This window comes from Schistocerca nitens, chromosome 7 (assembly GCF_023898315.1).
Source record: "Schistocerca nitens isolate TAMUIC-IGC-003100 chromosome 7, iqSchNite1.1, whole genome shotgun sequence".
Lineage (NCBI taxonomy): Eukaryota > Metazoa > Arthropoda > Insecta > Orthoptera > Acrididae > Schistocerca > Schistocerca nitens.
Window position 1 is genome coordinate 197,862,914 of NC_064620.1, and position 24,233 is coordinate 197,887,146.

Consider the following 24,233-nt stretch of genomic DNA (forward strand, 5'->3'; position numbering starts at 1 on the left):
ATGTGCAGATTTCAAGGCAATTGCTATGGAACTGGGAATGCAACAAGGCTACAGAAAGTATGCCTGTTTTCTTTGCGAGTGGGAGAGTCAAGACCAAAATTCTCACTACGTGAAAAAGAAATGGCCTAGGCGAAGAGGGAAAGTTGGCGAAAAGAATGTACAACGTGAAAGTCTGGTAGCTCCTGAATATATACTACTTCCACCGCTTCACATCAAACTTGGCCTGATGAAACAATTCGTGAAGGGCATGGATCCAACAGGCTGTGGGTTTGTATATCTAGCTACGAAATTACCCCGTCTTTCAGCTGCAAAAATAAAGGAAGGTGTATTTGTGGACCCACAAATCAGAGAGCTGCAGAAAGATGCAAATTTTGAAGCATGTTTAACTGATAAAAAACCGCATGGGACTGTTTCAAGATGATGTCGGAAAACTTCCTCGGAAGAAGAAGAGCTACTAACTACAAAGCAATGGTGAAGGATATGATCAAAGCATATCAGGATTTGCGGTGCAATATGTCTTTGAAAGGTACATATGATGGACTCTCATCTGGACTACTTCACAGAGAGTTGTAGTGACGTATCGGATGAACATGCGGAAAGATTCCATAAAGACATTTCTATCATAGAAAGGCACTATGAAGGGAAGTGGGTACCTTCTATGTTAGCAGATTATTGCTGGAATATCATTCGAGAGAAGAAAGATTCACAATACAAGAGAAAAAAGTGATGTGCATTACAAGGCAGTGGCTCATTGTTTGTCAATTTTCTGTAATTTCTCATGTCAAATAAATGCTTCAAAGTGTATACACAAAGGTTACTGTGTTATATGTTAGATCCCACCCTCCATTAATGTGATGAACTTATAACATCATAAAGATGTGCATTTGTTTGTCGAATTTCACCTCACGTTTGCTACACTATATCAGAAACTGAAAAGAGAAATAAAATTGGGATTACTCATAAACTATCCCTGACAGAAAAAAACCAAAAACACTTTTCAATTCAGTACTCAAATTACAACTAGGATCACAATACTTTTTATCAGAAATAGAAAAAAAGGTTTTTTTTGTAGAACAGTGCAATCAGACTCTTGGCCCTCATTAACAATTAACTAGAATGCGTAAAGTTGTCGTTGATGGCTAACTACACATCATTCACAAAGTTTATTTGCACGTGTTAATGTTTAGGTATACCAACAATATTCTTAGTATTATGTATAAATATGAAAAGATACAATGATAATTTCGCCAGAGAATCAATTGAAAACAATAAGTGTGAGAACAAATGAACAGAAGCATATGTTGGGTTGATAACTCATTTCATAAGCTAAAGAGGCAGCTGGCATATTAACACATGTACAAGCATTTGAAATTTCTTTAAAGGTCTGTATAGTATCAGACATGAATCAGAAATACATAATGAGAATAATGACCTTCCAGAAGTAATACCCTACTGAATATACACAATTGAAGGTATGAAGAAAGAAAAGCTGCCTAGAGAAGAATGTTATCAATACCAAGTTGAAGCAAAATTAAGCTAAGGAAAATACAGGATCTTGGAGCAAAAGTAATATGAAAAGATGTTGCAAAATTATTTAGGGAATGCCTGCAGACAACAACTATTCCTCAAAACTGGACTGATAATGTAATTATTTCACTTCGCAAGAAAGGAGTCAGGTAAAGTATAAAAAATTATAGCCTTATTTGCCTCCCCTCTGTAATGTACTGGATGTTCACTATATTATCACCTTAAAAAAGAAAAAAAAGAAAAAGAAGAAATTTTACATTTTAATTAAGCACAGAGTTGAAGAACATGAAAGGGAAGCATTAGTGGAGAAGTGAATGGGAAAGGGTTATAGCAAATCCACAATGTTATTCAATCTATACACTGAGCAAAACTAGCGTAAATTCATTCATTCTGTAGTGCAGTAGTTGCTCATTTGTTTTGTTTTGAAGAGAGCTGTCTGTTCATTTAGTAAGCTAGTCAGTAAAGCAGCAGCTCTCAGATGATTCACATCTACAGAGTGTTTATCTTCTTCTGTGTTTTCCTCATAGTAAATTTATTAAATTTCATGTGTGTTTTTTTGTTTAGGAGGTTCTGTTCTGGTGTAACCACAAGCACCATAGTGAAGAGGAAGAACACAAGACCAGAGAAGGTGGTGTGGTGATGTCAGCCAATAGCCCGCTGACAAGGACCACACGATGACAGGAGCAACCCCTGAAAGAAGTGAATATAAGCGTCGTTCCTGCCAGCCTTGGCCAGACATTAGTGGACAGTACTGCAAAGAGTGCTATGATCACACTTAGTAATGATCCACAAACTGTATGTCAAACTTGCTTGAACATTATAAATAGCCGAGGACTCAGTTATATGTTGCATATCGTCCATTGCTTGCGACACTTTTGTTATTTCAAAGTTAAGTATTGTCAATCTGCTTTATTGAAATAAAACTACTAATGTTACTTGCTAGAACTGTTTTATAGCATTCCAAGAATGCAGCATCCCTTAGGCACCCTATACAAGATGAGTGGGCAGGACGCTACATTTGGTGACGAGGACTCAACATTTTGGCGACGAGTCTTCTTGTCATTTTTTCTAATAAGTGTTTTCAGGTGGGCGTTGCAGATTTTTTTTTGTCTATTTGTTGCATTTGTGTTTCCAATAACCCCCCCACACCTGCCCCGCCCCCTGCTTAGGTGCCACCACCGCAAGTGTTAGATGTCACACAGCAAATACAGATGTCTCAGTTTCAGACACAGCAAATCACTACACTGCTCAACACAGTGCAGCAGCTACTGGCCAGTGCTGCGCACCTGACACAACGATCACCAGCTACTACAGCTGCTATATCACCTTTCTGGCAGTTTTGTGAACAGTTTGATGCCCATACAGGGTGTGGTAGATAAGTAATGAGACTGGCCGACGCGCGGCGCCCCAGTCGCTCGCAGGGCGGTCTCCACCTGTACGTCACGTGGTGGGGGATCTGAGCTAACAATAGAACCGGTTCGCAGTCGCGTCGGAGCTCTGATGCAGTGAGGGTCGAGCTTTGCGTATTAGGTTGTTTGTGTGCCCGTGACACTTGTGAAAACGCTGAAGATGGATCGCTCGATAGAACAGCGGTATGCAATCAAATTTTGCTTTCGCTTGGGCAAAACTGCTTCGGAAACTTTTGCTATGATTACGGAGGCCTACAAAGAAGACTCCCTATCAAGAGCTCAAGTGTTCCGGTGGTTTAATGAATTTAAAAACGGGAGGGAATCCGTTGAAGACATGGAACGACCTGGACGCCCTTCAACAAGTCGTGTGGATGAAACGGTGGCCAAAGTGAAAGAACTCTTGGACTCCGACCGTCGTTTAAGTCTCAAAATGATCGCCGATGAGGTGTCCGTGAATAAATTTACGGTTCACCAAATTGTTGCGCAAGATTTGATGATGAGGAAAGTTTGTGCAAAATTGGTTCCCCGAGTGCTCACCGCCGAACAAAAGCAACAACGAGTGGACGTTTGCCGTGAGATGTTGAATGATTAGGAAAATAATCCACACTTTTTAGACAACGCAGTAACAGGCGACGAATCGTGGACATTCCAGTACGACCCAGAGACGAAAGCCCAGAGCTCGGAGTGGCACACACCGGCATCCCCGCGGCCGAAGAAAGCAAGAATGTCAAAGTCCCGCATCAAGACAATGCTGATTGTGTTTTTCGACAAGCGGGGGTTAATTCACAAAGAGTTTGTCCCTCAGGGGAAGACTGTCAATGCCGAATTCTACAAAGAAGTCCTTCAGTGACTGCACAGAGCCGTCAAACGGAAGCGACAGGACCTTGCTCAACGCTGGCGTCTCCACCACGACAACGCTCCGGCGCACACAGCGTTCCTCATGACCTCCTACTTGACCCGAATTGGAGTTGAAGTTTTGCCACAGCCACCATACAGCCCTGACTTGAGCCCTCCTGATTTCTTCCTATTTCCGAAGGTCAAAAGATGCCTGAAGGGTCATCGTTTCGACGATATTCCGAACATCCAACATGCTGTCACGAAGGCACTAACTGGGATAACTCAAACAGACTACAGTGGGGCCTATGAAGCTTGGAAAACGCGCTGGCAACGTTGTGTCGACGCCCAAGGCGAGTACTTTGAAGAATATTAACGTTTTGTACAAATTGGATCAATAAATTTGTTTTTCTAGACTGAGTCTCATTACTTATCTACCACACCCTGTATGCTAGCTCACAACGTCCAAGGTACTGTGAAACTTCCATATCTATTATCTACGGTAGGAAATGCAGTGTTCAGATTAATTCCAAAACTCTTTCTTAACGCCACTCCGAGTGAACTTGTTTACGACACAGTGGCAGACTCACTAACAAAATATTATGAATGACAAGTGCATGTGGTAGCAGCTAGGTATCAATTCTTTCATTGCAAAAATGGTCAGAACAAATTTATCATGAGTGGGTAACAGATTTTCAAGGAATGACAAGGAAACGCAAATTCGAATGTGCTTGTGGTGCTTTATATTCAGATTTTATGTTGTGTGATGCAGTTGTGTACAATGTACCTGATGTCAAACTCGGATAACAGATTTTGAAACAGTCCGATCCATCATTTCAGCAGGTAGTGCAACTCTTAGATCAGTACGATTCTGGTGCCTTGTTGGCTGTTAAATTTGAGCAGCCAGCCATTTGACAGGTTGAGTCCCTCGCTTGCGATCACCACATTCTGCACCGGTGGTGTGCGCTAGCCACACTAAATAAACAACGTTCCACACCCATAAGCAGTTCCCTAAACAGGTGGCTACACAGGCGAACAGAATTAAGTCTTGCCCTAGGTGTTATTCACGGCACAAACACCAAGACTGCCCCTCCCGACAAGCCCAGTGTTACACTTGTAGAAGGAAAGGGCATGTGCAATCTGTATGTTTGCAACAGAACATACATAAGAATTCGGCCCACTCACAAAAATCTAGTCACAAGACCCATGTCATTAATGTAGCATATTCAAAGTCTGAAACGGGCAATAGCAAAACTAGCAAGCGTTCAGTTTCTACAATGATATGCCAGTCAAACAAACTTTATGTTCATTTACCTATTTTTGGGAAATGTGTGAAATTTCAGTTGGACACAGATGCCTCTGTCACATTGCTCAATCATCATGCATATGAACTGTTAGGCTCCCCGTGCCTGCCTAAAACTAGCATGCAACTGATGGCTTATAGAGGACAAGACATTCCTGTTCTCAGAACATGTAATTTGCCTGCTATGTATTGCTCGCATAAGCGAACAGTGACTTTTAGAGTGCTCAAATCATGTGACTGTGAGAACATATTTGGTCTTCATTCTTTTGATTTGTTTAGCTTTAACATTCAGGACAATGTGTTGTCAGTGTCCGCATTCAATGCCAAAGACACTATAGCTAGCTTGCTAAAAGAATTCCTGGAACTCTTTTCTGAAGGTTTAGGCAAAGCTAACAGTTTTGTTACACATATTACCATGAAAGACAATGCTCAGCTGAAATTTTGCTGGGCCAGAACTGTTCCCATTGCATTAGGGGGCCAAGTTACTGCTGAAATTAAAGAATTGCAACATAACGGAGTTATTGGACCCATATCAGCTAGTCATTGGGCAAGTCCACTGGTTTTGCTCCCCAAACCTTCAGGTCACATTCACCTCTGTGTTGACTTGAAGTCTAAAGTCAACCCACCAACTGTCATTGATACTTATTCCTTGCCATGCCCAGAAGATCTCATTCACAAATTAGGCGCTGGATGCTACTTTTCAAAAATTGATCTGTGCGTTGCATATCTTCAAATACCACTCGATGACAAATCTCAAAAAGTGTGTGTAGTAAATACTCATCTTGGCTTGTTTAAATATTTGTGTTTGCCTTTTGGCAGTGCTTCCGCACCCGTCATTTTCCAATGATATTTGGAACAGTTGCTGCACAAGTGCCAAACTGTTCAAACTATTTATTGTAGTAGCAGGTCATACAACTGAAGAACATATTGCAAATTTAGGTACTTCGTTTGATGTGTTATCTGATGCAGGACTAAAGTGTAGACTGGACAAGTGTGATTTTTTTTTAAACCTGAGTTGCAGTATCTTGGTCATGTCATAGACAGTCAAGGTGTACATCCTCTTCAGTCGCATTTTTTAGCCATAAGAGACTTTCCAGTACCTCACAATGCCACAGAATCACAGTCAGCTTGAGGGAAAATTAACTATTATATTCGGTTCATACCGAATGCTGCACAAATCGCAGCTCCTTTGCATCACTTGCATTGCAAGAATGTCCCCTTTTCTTAGGCAGATGAGTGCCAAGTAGCTTTTCCTAAACTTATAGATGCATTGCTCAGTGATTGATGCTTAGTTCACTTTGATCCTGACAAGCCTGTTGTACTGCAAGTTGACGCTTCTTCTTACAGAATCAGTGCAGACTTGGTGATAAAGACAGACCTATTGTTTTCGCATCAAAAGTGTTGTCTAAAGCTCAGTGTAACTATTCACAAATTTAGAAAGAGGCTTTGTCTATTGTGTATTGTGTGACCAAATTCCACCACTATTTGTATGGCAGAAAATTCTATTCAGTAACGGATCACAAACCTTCGCAGTCCTCGTTTCATCAGACAAAACCAGTTCCTGTACGAACTGCCCAAAAATTGCAATGATGGGCTTTGCTGTTGTCTCAATACCAGTACAAGATTGTGTATTGTCCGACAGCTCAAAATGGAAATGCAGACGCAATTTCATGCATTCCAATTGACTCTGACACAGACTTTGACACCTCTGCTGCATCTTGTTGTCACATCGATGCTCAGGATTCTGAATTGCTTCAGTCTTTTCCGCTGAACTATAAGGAAATTGCACAGGCCACGGAAGCGAATTCCGATTTAAACAGTTTGCTCAATTACATTCGCACATCTTGGCCTCACTCACTGAACAGCATAAAGAGCTCCGTAGTGTGCTGATACTTTGCACATCAGAATAGCCTCGCTGTACAGAAAAAGGTGTGATTCTTGTTCAAAATTACAGTGGACAGTCACATGTGTTGATACCTAAAGCTTTGCAAAAAGAAGTGTTGCAGTTACTTCACCAAGGACACTGGAGGATTGTTGGTATGAAACAGTTAGTGCATCGACACTGTACTTGGCAGGGTCTAGATGCCCCAATAGAACAGATGACATCACAGTGTCATACATGTGTGGAAAATCAGTCCATTCCACCATAAAAGTTCACTGCCTGGCCTAAGTTGCAATAGCCATGGCAACGTGTGCGTATAGACTTTGTGGGACCTTTTTGGAAGACCCATCGGTTGATTGTGGTTGACTCACATAGCAAGTTTCCTTTTTTTCGTGCCAATGAACTCGACAACGCCACATGGCACAATTCAGTTTTGTCATTGATTTTCTGCCTAGGTTTACCTGAAGTAATAGTGTCAGACAATTGACCTCAGTTCACGTCAAATGCATTTGAAACATTCCGTGAGCACAATGGCATACAGCATCTGACTAGTGCACTGCTCCATCCACAGTAAAATGGTGAAGCAGAATGTTTCTGTCAAAACCTTCAAGCAGCAGATGGCTAAACTTTGCTCCACACACACCAGGGATTGAGCATTGCAACATTTCTCATCTCATATCATTCGCACCCATGAGATGGACCATCGCTGGTGGAATTGCTTCACGGCCGTTTCCATTGCACACTGCTCCAACTGCTCCACCCTCCTCTGCATCCGGTGCCAAAGGAGGGCCAGAAGTATTGCTTCACGCTGCATAATATTGTGTTTTACAGGGTTTTTAGCAGCAGAAGACAGTGGGCTTGAGGAGAGATCATCCGTCAACTTGGCACTTGCATCTATTTTCTTTCAGATCCAGATGGTTTGCAGTGCCGCCATCAGATCAAATTCACCTCTGTCATGTACACGATGATCTTTCAGTCTCTCTTCCCCCAGATTCACCACACAGAGGACAGTGCAGCCACAGCAGCCCCCAGAGGGTGTCATCACAACACTGTGGGACGACCCCACCGCAGTGGTTGCCGCCTGCATCATCTGGTACATGGCAGCAGGAGGTGGATGCGAACCCTTCTGGTCATTTTCCGGTGGTGTTTCCACCAGAGCAGAGGCCGGATGGTGGGGTACAGCTGGAAGCTTGACGTCCCCTGCAGCCACAGCTTCCAGTCCAATGCTGCGCCCACACTCCTGCATCCCCCCGCTGTGGTCGCACTCTCTACACAATGATGGTTCATCGCTTTGGGGGAGAGGAATGTTCTGGTGTAACCACAAGTGCTGGAACAAAGATGAAGAACGCAAGACCGGAGAAGGCGGTGAAACGACATAGGCCAATGGTGCACGGAATAAGACTGCACCACGACAGGAGCACCCTCTAGCCGAAGGAAATATAAGCGCCATTCCTGCCAGCCTCAGCCGGACATTAGTAGATGGGATTAGCAGAGTATTAGCATAGCCTAGCAGAGAGCACTACAATATCATATTGTAGTGATACATATCCATTGACTGTTTGAACATTGTGTATAGCAAGGACTTGGATTTATGTTGCACGTCATCCATTGCTTGCAACACCTTTCTACATTAAAGTTAAGTATTGTCAATCTGCTTTATAGAAATAAAACTACTAATGTTACTTGTTTGAACTGAAGTATAGCATTCTGAGAACGCAGCATCCCTTAGACACTCTATACGAGACGAGTGGGAAAGACCGAACATTAAGCATGTTAAAACCTGGACCTTATATATTTGAGCTTTGCAACAACTGTTCGAAAGTAACATGGTCCTAAAATAGAGGAAAACCTGTACAATTTATTTTATGAGCATAACATGTCATAGGAGTAAGGTCATACATGGTATAAAATAGGGTCAAATCCAAATTAAGTGGTCCAATAAAAATTAAGTTGGTTGCTTGACCATTTTTAAATATTTTAATCTTGTATGTGATTACCCTATAATTGAGAAGTTCAAAACAGTTTTTTAAAAAAATTTACCTTTCACCTTTACTGAATGGCAGCCATTTTCATTTGTAAGCACGCAACGATGTTCAGTTTAGAGACGTTAGGAAAAATATGAATATCTCTGCACTGGCTTAAGTTACAACATTGCAATTGACATGATTGTTTTTAGAAAAGTGTCCTCTACAACATTGTCTATTACACAAAAAACGCTAAATTAAAAAATAACAAGTCAAAATGACCTCCAAAGTTTGGTACTGAAATTTTCAAAAATCCACTTTTTAGGCCCAAAAATAACAAACAAGGAGTGATTTATGAGAGTCTATTTTTTCCTTAAGTTTGATATCACACACTACTAGCCTCATCTAGAGCAATTAGTTATCTCAGGTGGGACTGAAGATAAAAATATGATTTTTGCACAGTTTATACACCTATATGATAGCAACATACTGTAAAAATTTCAACATTGATATCTGACTGTGAACAAAGATATGAATTTTGGAAAATGAGGAGATAATTCACATTACTCTACAACAGATCTTATGGCTGTTGCCCATTCATGTGTGATATTGGCAGGATATAATCAATTATTATTGAAGTAAGGCACTGAATTATATACAAAAAGTGGAAACATCACTGAAATTAACATTTATATTATTCTGACATACTTAAAATAAATATTTTCAATTAACATCCTTCAAGATGCGACTGTTCCTAAACCTGGTGGTGAATGCTAAGAACACTTATTTCTTCAGACAGCTTCTGTGGTATAGAATAAGACCTCCCAGTTGCTGTGGTAAGTTCAAGCACTGAAAGTTTCCTTAAAATATTTTTGATTGGTATCCAAATTTTGTCAGTAGCAGATTTCTTGAATGATGTTCTTGGGCCAGCAAGCCACCACTGTCCATCATACACACATGCCACTATGTCATTCAATGTTAAAGACAGAGATGTAATTTTACTGACACAATGATCCTCATAAATTTCGGTTTCTGATGTTACACAGCATCGAACTAAGTTTTCTGCAATGCCAAGGAATTTGTGGAAATGCCTTGTTCCCTTTATTGCTATACAGTTTTCAAATCTGGTTTGAAGTGTTGTTTTCATATGCAGAACCACTTCTTCTTTCTTGATCAGAAAATAGGTAATTCCTTTAATATTATCCTTGCAAAAGACATACATGTCCTGTACTGTGAGAATTTGGTATGTCGTTGGACTTTGTAGGCTGGCTTTACTTACTTCACGTTTTGTTGAACCTCCTACTCCATCACATGCATTTTTACCATGCAAGATGCAAAAAAGTGCCATTCAGCCTCCAACCCAATGTCTACTTTGTGGTTGCACAGATTTGAAAAATTCTTTTTGTTCTTATACTGACTACCACTTCCATCTGAAAAAAATATCAGCTTCTCAACCATGGGAATATTTTCTTCTATGTAATTTATTACATTCTCATTTTTAAAGTAGAGAATAAATGGATGCACTGTTGCCTGGTCATTGACCCAGTGGTACCTTTGTGTTGCATCCTGAACCACAAATGTGAAATTTTCTGAAAAATCAGCTAGCACTATGCATTCAGTTTCATGAAGTTGTGCTTTTTTGTCTTTCAAAAACTTACTTTGGATTTTAGAAACATAGTGGTGACTTTTGAGTTTTTATAAGTTATCAGTTAAAGATTCCAAGTACTCTTCCTGAGATTTAACCACTGTTATCATTTCTGCCCTGTCAGTTGTGACCCACTGTTTGAAGGTAATACTCTCTGGCATTTCCTCATCATATTCGTGAAACAATTCTATAATGGTTTCCTTACCAGGGCATTTATTACACAAACTCATCATGCAGTCATAACTGTTAGTGTCACAGACCATTAAATCTAGTAACTCTTTGTAGTTAATATCACTGAGTTTTGCACCAGCAATCATCACTTTGACATTTTGATGATATAAACAAACACATACAGAGTGTCCCTGTGAATCCAGCCAAAATACACCAACTACGGAGGAAGTCGAAAAATTTTGACCTTCTAATTTTGCATTCAGGATGAGAATTTTTGAAAGTTACATAAAGTTCATTTAAATTTGACAGCACTAGTCGTTTCTGCTTTGTTACTTTAACTCCATTTATAACAACTCTTTTGCTATCTTTGCAACCTGGGCACATTCTACTGCTTTCATCATCTTCAAAAATTGCTGGATCTTTATAATTGTTTCCTCACTTATACCTACTCCTTTCTTCTTCCCTAAAACTGGAAGAATCCCTTGCTCTTTCACTAATTTTCAGGTTAGTTTAACCAAACGATGAGATACCTTGGATTCATGAACTTTTTTTTCCTCTTGACCATGAGTCAGGGAGCAAACTTAAAATTTTAAGTTTGTCCTCTTTAGATGTCACTGAACATTTAATTTTTAATTTATCTATTAAGCTCAAATATGCAGTGTCAGATGATGATGGTGGTAGGTTTTCTTCTTCTTTAGAAATAATGTTGGTATCTGTATTATTAAAGCATAATTTCAAGTCTTTTCTAATTTAGTCTGAAATTTGTTGTACCTTATTTTCAATAGCTGCTTTTCTTTTTCTGCTACTTAATTTTATTATTTTTGAAGCAGGAGATACGTCTAACTTAGAACAAGCAAAGGCCAATATACTAACAGCTTCCTCATTAGGAATATAAACGTTATTAACAAGGTTACATGATTCTGGTTCTGGATCACAACAAATATTTTTAGTAACAATTTGGGCACAGGGAATTTTCAGGAATCACATTACGTTTCACTTGGGAAGCTGTTTCTTTCTCAAACCTTTAGTAATAGGCTTTTTATGAACTTTAAATGGATCACAGCACTTTCTTCCAAAAATGTGGTTGTACTTTAGAATATATTTTTTCTCATGATACTCATACACTGATGTTATAGAACTTACACAAAATTTAAAAACAGTTTGTCTAACTTCAAAGTCATTGACATTTTTCAAGTTTTTTGAAACTGAACTGTAAACTGCTTTGTGACACACTTCACTTACTATCTGTCCAACAGACCACTGTTCATCCATGTTACTGCATTCCAGTTAATCCCTCAAAATTAATTACAAATTACACACAGAACAAAGCACATAACACATTCTACACTCTCGATGAAGTATGTACATCAACTCTAACAGAGGTTTCAGAACAGACTGGCTACAACAATGCCACACCCAGCAATAATGTACTTCTACAATGCCACACCCAACAATAATGTACTTCTTTATTGACAATAAACCTAAATGTCAATGGGTATTTTTATTACCACAGAACAAAAGCGAAAGCTCCTATTGTTTAATATTGCAATATTAAAAATAAATAAACTAAATGAATATTGGGTGATAGTGTTAACAAAATATATGTCACAATTAAATTTTATTACAATGAAACAATAAACCATTTAAATAGGCAACACCCCTAAGATCAGTTGTAGAATAATATGAATTATTTCCTCATATTCAAAAATTCATATCTTTGTTCACAGTCAGATATCAATGCTGAAATTTTTACAGTATGCTGCTATCATATAGGTGTACAAACTGTGCAAAAATCATATTTTTATATTCAGTCCCATCTGAGACAATAACCCCAAACTTTACAAAAAATGAGAATTTTTAAATTTCAAAAATTCATAAAAAATTAAGGAAAAATTTGTGTGTTCTTGCTCTATATGAGGCTAGTAGTGTATGATATCTAACTATAGGAAAAAATAGACTCTCATAAATCACTCCTTGTTTGTTATATTTGGGCCTAACAAGTGGATTTTTGAAAATTTCGATATCAAACTTTGGAGGTCATTTAGACTGATTATTTTTGAATTTAGCATATTTTGTGCAATAGACAATGTTGTAGAGGACACTTTTCCAAAAACAATCACATCAATTGCAATGTTGTAACTTAACCCAGTGCAGAGATATTCAAATTTTCGCTAAAGTCTCCAGACTGAAAAATCATCGCACACCTAGAAATAAAAATGGCCACCATCCAGTAAAGGTGCACGATAAATTATTTTTAAAAACTATTTTGAACTTCTCAAATATAGGGCAATGACATGTAAAAAAATTAAAATATTTAAAAATGGTCAAGCAACCATCACTTAACCACCTCATACGGACTGACCCAAACTATGAAAGAATCATCCATAAAGTAAGTTATAATGTACCTCGTATATCTGCAAAAATGATTTGTACCTATGTCAAAATCACAAGTGTCACTAACATGTTGTTGTTGTGGTCTTCAGTGCTGAGACTGGTTTGATGCAGCTCTCCATGCTACTCTATCCTGTGCAAGCTTCTTCATCTCCCAGTACCTACTGCAACCTACATCCTTCTGAATCTGCTTAGTGTATTCATCTCTTGGTCTCCCTCTACTATTTTTACCCTCCACGCTGCCCTCCAATGCTAAATTTGTGATCCCTTGATGCCTCAAAACATGTCCTACCAACCGATCCCTTCTTCTAGTCAAGTTGTGCCACAAACTTCTCTTCTCGCCAATCCTATTCAATACCTCCTCATTAGTTACGTGATCTACCCACCTTATCTTCAGCATTCTTCTGTAGCACCACATTTCGAAAGCTTCTATTCTCTTCTTGTCCATACTAGTTATCGTCCATGTTTCACTTCCATACATGGCTACACTCCATACAAATACTTTCAGAAACGACTTCCTGACATTTAAATCTATACTCGATGTTAACAAATTTCTCTTCTTCAGAAACGATTTCCTTGCCATTGCTAGTCTACATTTTATATCCTCTCTACTTCAACCATCATCAGTTATTTTACTCCCTAAATAGCAAAACTCCTTTACTACTTTAAGTGTCTCATTTCCTAATCTAATTCCCTCAGCATCACCAGATTTAATTTGACTACATTCCATTATCCTTGTTTTGCTTTTGTTGATGTTCATCTTATATCCTCCTTTCAAGACACTGTCCATTCCGTTCAACTGCTCTTCCAAGTCCTTTACTGTCTCTGACAGAATTACAATGTCATCGGTGAACCTCAAAGTTTTTACTTCTTCTCCATGAATTTTAATTCCTACTCCGAATTTTTCTTTTGTTTCCTTTACTGCTTGCTCAATATACAGATTGAATAACATCGGGGAGAGGTGACAACCCTGTCTCACTCCTTTCCCAACCACTGCTTCCCTTTCATGCCCCTCGACTCTTATAACTGCCATCTGGTTTCTGTACAAATTGTAAATAGCCTTTTGCTCCCTGTATTTTACCCCAGCCACCTTTAGAATGTGAAAGAGAGTATTCCAGTCAACATTGTCAAAAGCTTTCTCTAAGTCTACAAATGCTAGAAACGTAGGTTTGCCTTTTCTTAATCTTTCTTCTAAGGTAAGTTGTAAGGTTAGTATTGCCTCACATGTTCCAACATTTCTACGGAATCCAAACTGATCTTCCCCGAGGTCCGCTTCTACCAGTTTTTCCATTCGTCTCTAAAGAATTCGCGTTAGTATTTTGCAGCTATGGCTTATTAAACTGATAGTTTGGTAATTTTCACGTCTGTCAACACCTGCTTTCTTTGGGATCAGAATTATTACATTCTTCTTGAAGTCTGAGAGTATTTCACCTGTCTCATACATCTTGCTCACCAGATGGTAGAGTTTTGTCAGGACTGGCTCTCCCAAGGCCGTCAGTAGTTCTAATGGAATGTTGTCTACTCCCGGGGCCTTGTTTCGACTCAGGTCTTTCAGTGCTCTGTCAAACTCTTCACGCAGTATCGTATCTCCCATTTCATCTTCATCTACATCCTTTTCCATTTCCATAATATTGTCCTCAAGTACATCGCCCTTGTATAAACTCTCTATATACTCCTTCCACCTTTCTGCCTTCCCTTCTTTGCTTAGAACTGGATTGCCATCTGAGCTCTTCATATTCATACAAGTGGTTCTCTTCTCTCCAAAGGTCTCTTTAATTTTCCTGTAGGCAGTATCTATCTTACCCCTAGTGAGATAAGCGTCTACATCCTTACATTTGTCCTCTAGCCATCCCTGCTTAGCCATTTTGCACTTCCTGTCGATCTCATTTTTGAGACGTTTGTATTCCTTTTTGCCTGCTTCATTTACTGCATTTTTGTATTTTCTCCTTTCATCAATTAAATTCAATATTTCTTCTGTTACCCAAGGATTTCTACTAGCCCTCGTCTTTTTACCTACTTGATCGTCTGCTGCTTTCACTACTTCATCCCTTAGAGCTACCCATTCTTCTTCTACTGTATTTCTTTCCCCCATTCCTGTCAATTGTTCCCTTATGCTCTCCCTGAAACTCTCTACAACCTCTCATTCTTTCAGTTTATCCAGATCCCATCTCCTTAAATTCCCACCTTTTTGCAGTTTCTTCAGTTTCAAGCTGCAGTTCATAACCAAGAGATTGTGGTCAAAATCCATATCTGCCCCTGGAAATTTCTTACAACTTAAAACCTGGTTCCTAAATCTCTGTCTTACCATTATATAATCTATCTGATACCTTTTAGTATCTCCAGGATTCTTCCAGGTATACAACCTTCTTTTATGAGTCTTGAACCAAGTGTTAGCTATGATTAAGTTATGTTCTGTGCAAAATTCTACAAGGCGGCTTCCTCTTTCATTTCTTCCCCCCAATCCATATTCACCTACTATGTTTCCTTCTCTCCCTTTTCCTACTGACGAATTCCAGTCACCCATGACTATTAAATTTTCGTCTCCCTTCACTACCTGAATAATTTCTTTTATCTCGTCGTACATTTCATCAATTTCTTCATCATCTGCAGAGCTAGTTGACATATAAACTTGTACTACTGTAGTAGGCATGGGCTTTGTGTCTATCTTGGCCACAATAATGCGTTCACTATGCTGTTTGTAGTAGATAACCCGCACTCCTATTTTTTTATTCATTATTAAACCTACTCCTACATTACCTCTATTTGATTTTGTATTTATAACCCTGTAATCACCTGACCAAAAGTCTTGTTCCTCCTGCCACCAAACTTCACTAATTCCCACTATATCTAACTTTAACCTATCCATTTCCCTTTTTAAATTTTCTAACCTACCTGCCCGATTAAGGGATCTGACAATGCACGCTCCGATCCGTAGAACGCCAGTTTTCTTTCTCCTGATAACGACGTCCTCTTGAGTAGTCCCCTCCCGGAGATCCGAATGGGGGACTATTTTACCTCCGGAATATTTTACCCAAGAGGACACCATCATCATTTAATCATACAGTAAAGCTGCATGTCCTCAGGAAAAATTGCGGCTGTAGTTTCCCCTTGCTTTCAGCCGTTCGCAGTACCAGCACAGCAAGGCCGTTTTGGTTAATGTTACAAGGCCAGATCAGTCAATCATCCAGACTGTTGCCCCTGCAACTACTGAAAAGGCTGCTGCCCCTCTTCAGGAACCACATGTTTGTCTGGCCTCTCAACAGATACCCCTCCGTTGTGGTTGCACCTACGGTACGGCCATCTGTATCGCTGAGGCACGCAAGCCTCCCCACCAACGGCAAGGTCCATGGTTCATGGGGGGGTCACTAACATATGCATTGTATAATGCTTCCATTTTAGATATCCGGAAATGACCTAGGGCAGAAATTGTACAATTGTACATAAAATAAAGAGAATGGCAGCTAAAGGCCTCACAAAATCATTCAAAAAACTTCCAATTCAAATTCACTGACACTGTAGACCGGAATGACGCTACATAGTATTCTGGGTTTGTCATGGTGGGGCAAGATCATTAGCAAGCTTGTGAATCCCTGCAACCTATGTTCATCATATTGGTAGACTGCTGCTGCATGTTGAACCCAATGTTGCCAGACAGAGATAGGTTTCCAGCAGTATCAACTATATGGCCATTTTTACAATTGGTAGCAATTTTAAATCAAATGCCGTACTTGTTTTATATTAATTTTGAGTAAAGACGCATCTGAATTTTGGAGGCAATTTTTCAAAGAATAAAGTGTGTCTCATATTCTGTAAAATGCAGTTAAGTCATTTCTTGAAACTTTTGATAAGAATATACATCTACAAACATTTTGGTAATAGTACATAAAACAAGACTGATAAGTATGACTGACTGTAGTAAATGTAAGATGTGAAGAATTTAGATAACAATCCATACTTACAGAGCTCAAGAGTAATAAAAACTGCTTACCGATAGTGAAAAAATGTAAAACTTAGAATATTGTGAATAATAATTATATGCCAATGGTTTTGAAGCTAAGTTGCTAACTGGTCCTATGTCATAATGAAAATGTGCTGCAACAAACCTTCACAACAATCACAGTGAGTCACAATCTTCCATCTCAAAGCAAACAGGAGATGGTTCCAGTACAATTATAAAGGAGGTACATCAAAGATATAAAGTAAATACATAAATAAAAATAGCTGAGTTCATTCTAATTCTTAAAGACAAGAAAAATCATGTAAACATAAGAATTACTGGGGCGGCACTTTTCTGCTGCTATTGTTCACAGCAACAATGTTTAACTGACAAGTTTCCAATATACCCACATCAAATGAAGATGATTTCATTACCATTTTTATTTTCCAGTTTTTTTCCCCCTTCATTTTCTTAGCACAAATCTGGACCTGCATGTATGGGGACGTGAACCTCAGTCTCCCATTGCCCCCCAACCCTCCACCCCTCCTCTTCTCCTCAATCTTCTATCCGCTCGCTCTCTCTCTCTCTCTCTCTCTCTCTCTCTCTCTCTTCTCTCTCTCTCTCTCTCTCTCTCTCTCTCACACACACACACACACACACACAAAAACTGCTTTCAAACAGAGCAAAATGTTTCATTAGAATAAAATTATTACCAGGAATTTCTGGAAGTCTGTAGACCTTTGGTTCAAGTACACTGTTGACTAAAAATATGCGATAGGAAGATGTTAGTACAGCAACACCTGTTCCACTCTCGCTCACAAATATTCTTGCTTCCAGAATCTTTGCGTCTTTTGCTTCCTGAAAAATTTGTGGAACACATTTAAATTTGCCTCTAATTTTAATACAAACATTAACAGTGACATTACAGTATAAGCATTATCTTGATTAACACAACTACAGTATACCTATACATAAAAAGGACTGACTCCATAGATACTGGTTTGTGCCACTGACATGGAATTCCTGAATCCTATTTTTTTATGGAACAAGCAGTGGAACTGGCATACAATCAAAACAGTGTTATAAAATTAAAATGCTTGCACCAGGCTGGAAGACTTTTTTTCTTTCATCAAAAAAAGTATCAGTGAAATAAAAGGAAAACAAAACAAAAGTTAGCAAACAAGTGCTGTTCTTGGATTAGCTACATATGTTACATAAGACTCTGTATCGTGTGAGACTTGACACGAGTGATTGTGTTTATCTCAGTTCAGTTGAAACCAAAATTGTTAAGGCTTTCGTGGCCACTTGTTGACAAACTGCCTATTGGTTTATGTCTCCGGTTCTTCGGCCGACGCTCATCTGATGATTTTACTGACGTTTCGCCAGCACAAGTGGCTGGCATTGTCAAAGCTTCACCCATCCAGTTCACCACCGGCAATGGAGGGTGAAGCTTTGACAATGCCAGCCACTTGTGTTGGTGAAATGTCAGTAAAATCATCAGATGAGTGTCGGCCGAAGAACCTGAGACAGAAGCCAATAGGCAATTTGTCAGTTGAAACCGATCATTACTGCCAGAAACCAATAACATTTAGGAGTTAATGTTTGCTGCAAATTGAGAATGAAAAAGCAGACTCATTTCATGACATAAATTCATCAGGAAGTTAGTTTACTGAGTACATTTACATCCAGATTAAAACTTCTGAAATTATGCAATTTAACAATATTCTTAACGCCCAATCACCAGCCAGTTACTCCACCTACTTCCCACAGCAGACATAAAATGGGCCACTATAGCAAGCGTAGTATGTGCCAACATTCAAACGGCACACCTGCAACTACTCAAGATGTTTGCTTGGAGCAGCCTGTCCATCAACCACCATCCACCAGGTCCACCACGTGCGCACAGCACTACACTAGCGACACCTGACATGGATAGCATCTTTGTAAGGGCATGCACAGACCTCCACGGCCATCAGTTCGAGACATGTAAACTACTTTCTTGTATTCTTGTTGACTTCACTCCATGACCCAATAAATTGTATCTTTTTTACAACTGCGTATTTCCTCATGTTTCAACTTAGAGCATAAATGTCAATCTCAAGGGTTGAAACTTTCATGTGCTACAGATTCTGTAGTTTTTCTGTCATACGGCTCTTCCATGGAGGCTTTACTCCAGTCATATCTGCAACAACAGCACGCAAGCAAGCACACACAGCTGTGTTGAAATGGTTGTTGACAACACTGACCCAGGCTCACCTGCCACTGTCCCCCCAAGATGAATCCATGGAAGCATGGGGCATTTACAAGAACCAGCTTCATGTGTGTTGAATTCTACCAATGTCACTAACTGTCGCAGCAGTCACATCAGGCTTGAACAGTCGAGCTCCACAGCCTCACTTGAAAGTGCTGGTTGGTCACAGCTAACTCTCAGGAGTCTTATGTGGACACCATGGTCAGAGAAGCAATCATCTGTTCCGCCACAGTTAAGGAGAGATGTCAACATGTCATTCAATTTGAGGACCCTAAATATGAAAAGATTTTGAAATGAATACTGTGCACAGTCGTTTGAGGACTCCAATGACACGCGGCACCAACTAGAGGCCTGGACTGATGTCACCACTGTTGACAGTATGCAGCCCCGGCAAATGGAGCCTAGTGTGCTGGGGGAAAAGAGGATGTAGCTGCAGTACAAACAAGCCACTGGGCTGACATTGACAAACATGTTGTCAGAAGCAAGAACAGCAAACACCATTTTCTTTGTGACCATTGTTTCATACAGCACAAGTGGGCAACCTGTCCCACGCGAAGAGCCTCTCACCATAAACATTAAAAAGAGAAACAAAAGAAAGAAAGAAAAATTCACACAGCAGAGGTATGCCTATCTCTAAACCCTATCCCCTCAGGAGTCATTGCAGGAATCGATGTATGTTGATATTCATAACATTCCGTCAATGTGTCTGCCACACTCTGCAGGCTAGAACCAACTATTAATGGAAGTGTGAGTGATGGATCCAATGGCCTTGCTGCAGTGGTAACACTGCTTCCCGTCAGATCACTGAAGTTAAGCGCTGTCGGGCTGGGCTAGCACTTGGATGGGTGACCATCTGGTTTGCCGAGCACTGTTGGCAAGCGGGGAGCACTTAGCCCTTGTGAGGCAAACTGAGGAGCTACTTGATTGAGAAGTAGTGGCTCCAGTCTCGGAAACTGACATACTGCTGGGACAGTGGTGTGATGACCACATGCCCCTCCATTTTCGTATCCAGTGACACCTATGGACTCCGCATCCAGTGACGCATATGGACTGAGGATGACATGGCGGCCAGTCGGTACTGTGGGGTCTTCATGGCCTGTTCAGGTTATGGATCAGCCATTAATCCTGGAAGTTGACATAGGGGCCATGGTGTCCTACTCAACTCTCAGAATTATATCAGATTATGGTTCCCACCATTGGCACGTGTTGAGTGTCAACTGGTAAGTGATAACAAACAACAGATTCCTATTCTTGGCCACTTTATGGCCGACACAGTTTACAGGTCAGTTGTACTTTCTGTTATTTAATTGGTGGTTAACAATAGCTGTTCGGATTAGAACCTTTGCTATTTTTGGTATTTCCATTTAGACGCAGTGCATCTAGTGTCAGTCCAAATGCCTTGTCACAAATTCGATTCCTTGTGTTCTGAGCTTTCGGATCTGTTTGCCCCGAGGTTAGGTTGTGGAAGCAATTTTACAGCACACATCACTCTCAAACTCTCTGCCCGCCCTCACTTTTTTTCAGGTGCAGCCAGTGCCAGTAGCTTTATGTGACCATGTTAAGACAGAGTTGGACAACTATGTATCATTGGGAGTGATTAGACCAACAACCTCAAGTGAATGGGCAATACCCTTAGTGATTGTAAAGAAGCTGTACGGTCTGCTTCAGCTCTGTGATAACTTCAAGGTCATTACTACTGCACTGACAGTCATCAATCGTTACTTCCTACTTTGCCCAGAGGCATTGTTCACGAAGTTGGCTGGGCAATTCTTTCAAAGATCAACTTGGCTGAAACCTATCTTTGCAGTCCATTGACAGTCCAGAATGAAATTTTCACTCTGCAGTGGAGTGTACACTGATATGAAACTTCCCGGCAGTTTAAAACTGTGTGTTGGACTGAGACTAGAAATCAGGATCTTTGCCTTTCGCGGGAAAGTGCTCTACCATCTTAGTTATCCAAGCACGACTCACGACCCATCCTTACAGCTTTACTTCCGCAAATTTTGCAGGAGAGCTTCTGTGAAGTTTGGCAGGTAGGAGACAAGGTACTAGTGGAAGTAAAGCTGTGAGGACGGGCCATGAGTCATGCTTCAATAGCTCAGATGGTAGGGCACTTACCTGCGAAAAGCCAAGGTCCTGAGTTTGAGTGTTGGTCTGGCACACAGTTTAAATCTGCCAGGAAGTTTCATCATAACAGTTGCCTGTGGTTAATACACCTATTTGCCTCTATTAGTATCAACTGCTAATGTTTTTGTTCGCTAGTTTACCTGCCATCTTTCAACATTTTTCAGAACCAGTTATGATATTTGTCCCTCATTGTATTACTATTTGATGATATCAACGTGACAGGTAATACCACAGAGGATCACCAACGTAACCTTTGTTCTTCGTTTACTGTTACAGGCTACAGACCTCAAATGTAATACCACTGATTCTCACTTTTTCCAGTCCTCCATTGTCTATTTGGGTCATGAAATTTCTCAGCACAGCATACATCCCATGGAACAACATGTCGCTGTCTTTATGATTATGCCCGATATATCTTTACAGGAACTTCAGGCATTCCTCAGGAGAGTAGCATGCTATCACAAGTTTATTCCCAGAGTGGCTACTGTCACCCATCCTTGCATCTGTTGCTTTTAAAAGTCTCCTTTCATTTGGTCTGCAGTCTGTGGGTGTACTTTTGTGCAGCTTATTGATAGTCTTCACTCAGTGCCATGTCATGCCACATTTCAACCCAGCAAGCATCTGGTCCTGGCCACGGATGTGTCACAGTACAGGGTGGTGGTGGTCCTGGTCCATCACTATTCAGATGGCTCCAAACAGCCTATTGCCTTTGCATCGAAAACACTCAGCCCGGCTCAGCAACATTATACTCAGGTGGAAAAACAAGCTGCTGCTGCTATCATCTATGCCTTAAAAAAATTTTCATGTGTTCTTTTATGGTGCAAAATTTCATTTTATTACTGACCATAAGCCCTTGCTTTCCCCGTTTAGCCCATCAGCATCCCTACTGGATGAAGTCGTTCATTGTCTTTAACATTGACCGCCATTCTTGTCCTTGTACAATAATGAGACCCACTTTCATCCCACATTGCAGATTCTCTGTCCTGGCTCCCCATGGGCCCTAATCCATCATTTGACCAGGAGTAACTGTTCTGTTGGTTGTTGGTTGGTTTAAAAGAGGGAAGGAGGGACCAAACTGCTAGGTCATCTGTCCCTCATTCCAATTAAAATAATTCCACAAGGATGGGAGTAAAATAATCAAGACATACAAAACATAGCTGGAAGAAAGGGCAAAAAACACTAAAATGGACAAAATCGGACAAGAAAACCACAGAGAGATGCAAGAAACATGCAGAAAAGATCAAAACAAGAGAGTAGATTACCATGGCTGGCTCACCATGAGAATAAAAAGGAGAAGCCAGCCACTATGCAACACATTAAAACCTCTATCCCAAAAGCACTAGGGTGGAGGACACAGAGGGACAAAGCACATGGGCTAAAACTTAGATCAAATGATAAAACCCATCCTCAGGAATATAACATAAAACTAAAGCTGCTGTTGAGGCATTGTCACTTAACACCGAAGGTAGGGTGCTGGCAAAGTTAAAAGTATGCTGCAGAGCGACTAAATGTGGGCAGTATAGGAAGAGGTGGACGACTGTCATTGGTAAGCCACAGCGACACTGTGGTGGGTCCTCACGATGGAGGAGTTAACCATGCATTAGCCACATATGGCCAATGCGGAGCCAGCACAGGACAACTAATTCCCTGCAAGAGGACCGCATGGAAGACTGCCACACATTCATAGTCTCCTTAATGACACACAGGTTGCTGTGTATACTGTTATGCCATTCTGTCTCCCAAAGCCAAAAAATTCTGCAGCATACAACAGAACACAGGTCAGTTTCGGAGATGCCCATCACCAGAAGCGGTTTCCGTGTAGTCTGTTTGGCCAGCCTGTCAGCAAGTTCGTTGCCTGGGATTCCGACATGTCCTGGGTCCACACAAGCACCACTAAATAATGGGACCATTCCAGAGCATAGATGGACTCCTTAATGGACGCTACCAAAGGATGGCGAGGGCAGCACTGTCGATAGCTTGTAGGCTGCTTCAGGAGTCAGTACACAGGAGAAATGACTCACCAGGGCATGAGCCGATGTGCTCAAGAGCACAAGATATGGCTGCCAGCTCTGCAGTGAAAACACTGCAGCCATCTGGTAAGGAGTGCTGTTCAATATGTCCTCCATGAACATATGCAAAGCCTATGTGACCATCACCCATTGAGCCGTCAGTGTAAACCACTTCATGGCCCCGGTACATGTCGAGAATTGAGAGGAAGTGATAGCGGAGAGCTGCAGGGTTAACGGAGTTCTTAGGGCCATACGAAAGGTCCAGAAGAATCTGCAGCATAGGTGTACACTATGGAGGTGTATATGAATGGACCTCAAGGAGAGGCGGTAATGAGAAGGACTCCAGTTCATACAGAAGGGACCGCACGCGAACCGCAATCGTAATCTCTGACCTGGGCCGCCGATGCAGGAGATGAACCGCTGTGGTTGGGAAAAGGAGACGGTAATTTGAATGTGCAGGAGAACTACGAACGTGTGCGATGTAAATGGCAAACAGCTGTGCACACCTAACCTTCAAGGGAGGGACTTCGGCATCCACCAGGACACTGGTCACCGACTCGTTCTAAAAGCTCCCGTCACTAGGTGAACACCATAGTGGTGCACTGGGTTGAATAAATGCAATGCTGAGGGCAGCGCCAACCATAAACCAGACTCCCATAGTCAAGATGGGATTGAACAAGCGCTCTGTAGAGCTGCAGCAGCATAGAGCGATCTGCACCCCAGTTGGTGTTGCTCAGGCAGCAGAGGGTGTTGAGGTGTTGCCAGAACTTCTGCTTAAGCTGA

The 24,233-nt window shown here is 40.7% G+C and overlaps 1 protein-coding gene across 2 annotated transcripts in view; it reads right to left on the reverse strand.

The window, feature by feature from the left end:
• Positions 1–24,233, reverse strand: part of LOC126195009 (vacuolar protein sorting-associated protein 16 homolog) — a 231,027-nt gene that overhangs the window by 165,023 nt on the left and 41,771 nt on the right. For both annotated transcript variants that reach the window (XM_049933435.1, XM_049933434.1), the window contains exon 3: positions 17,777–17,921. In XM_049933435.1, the coding sequence (XP_049789392.1) occupies positions 17,777–17,921 (145 nt within the window). The remainder of the gene's footprint in view (positions 1–17,776; positions 17,922–24,233) is intronic.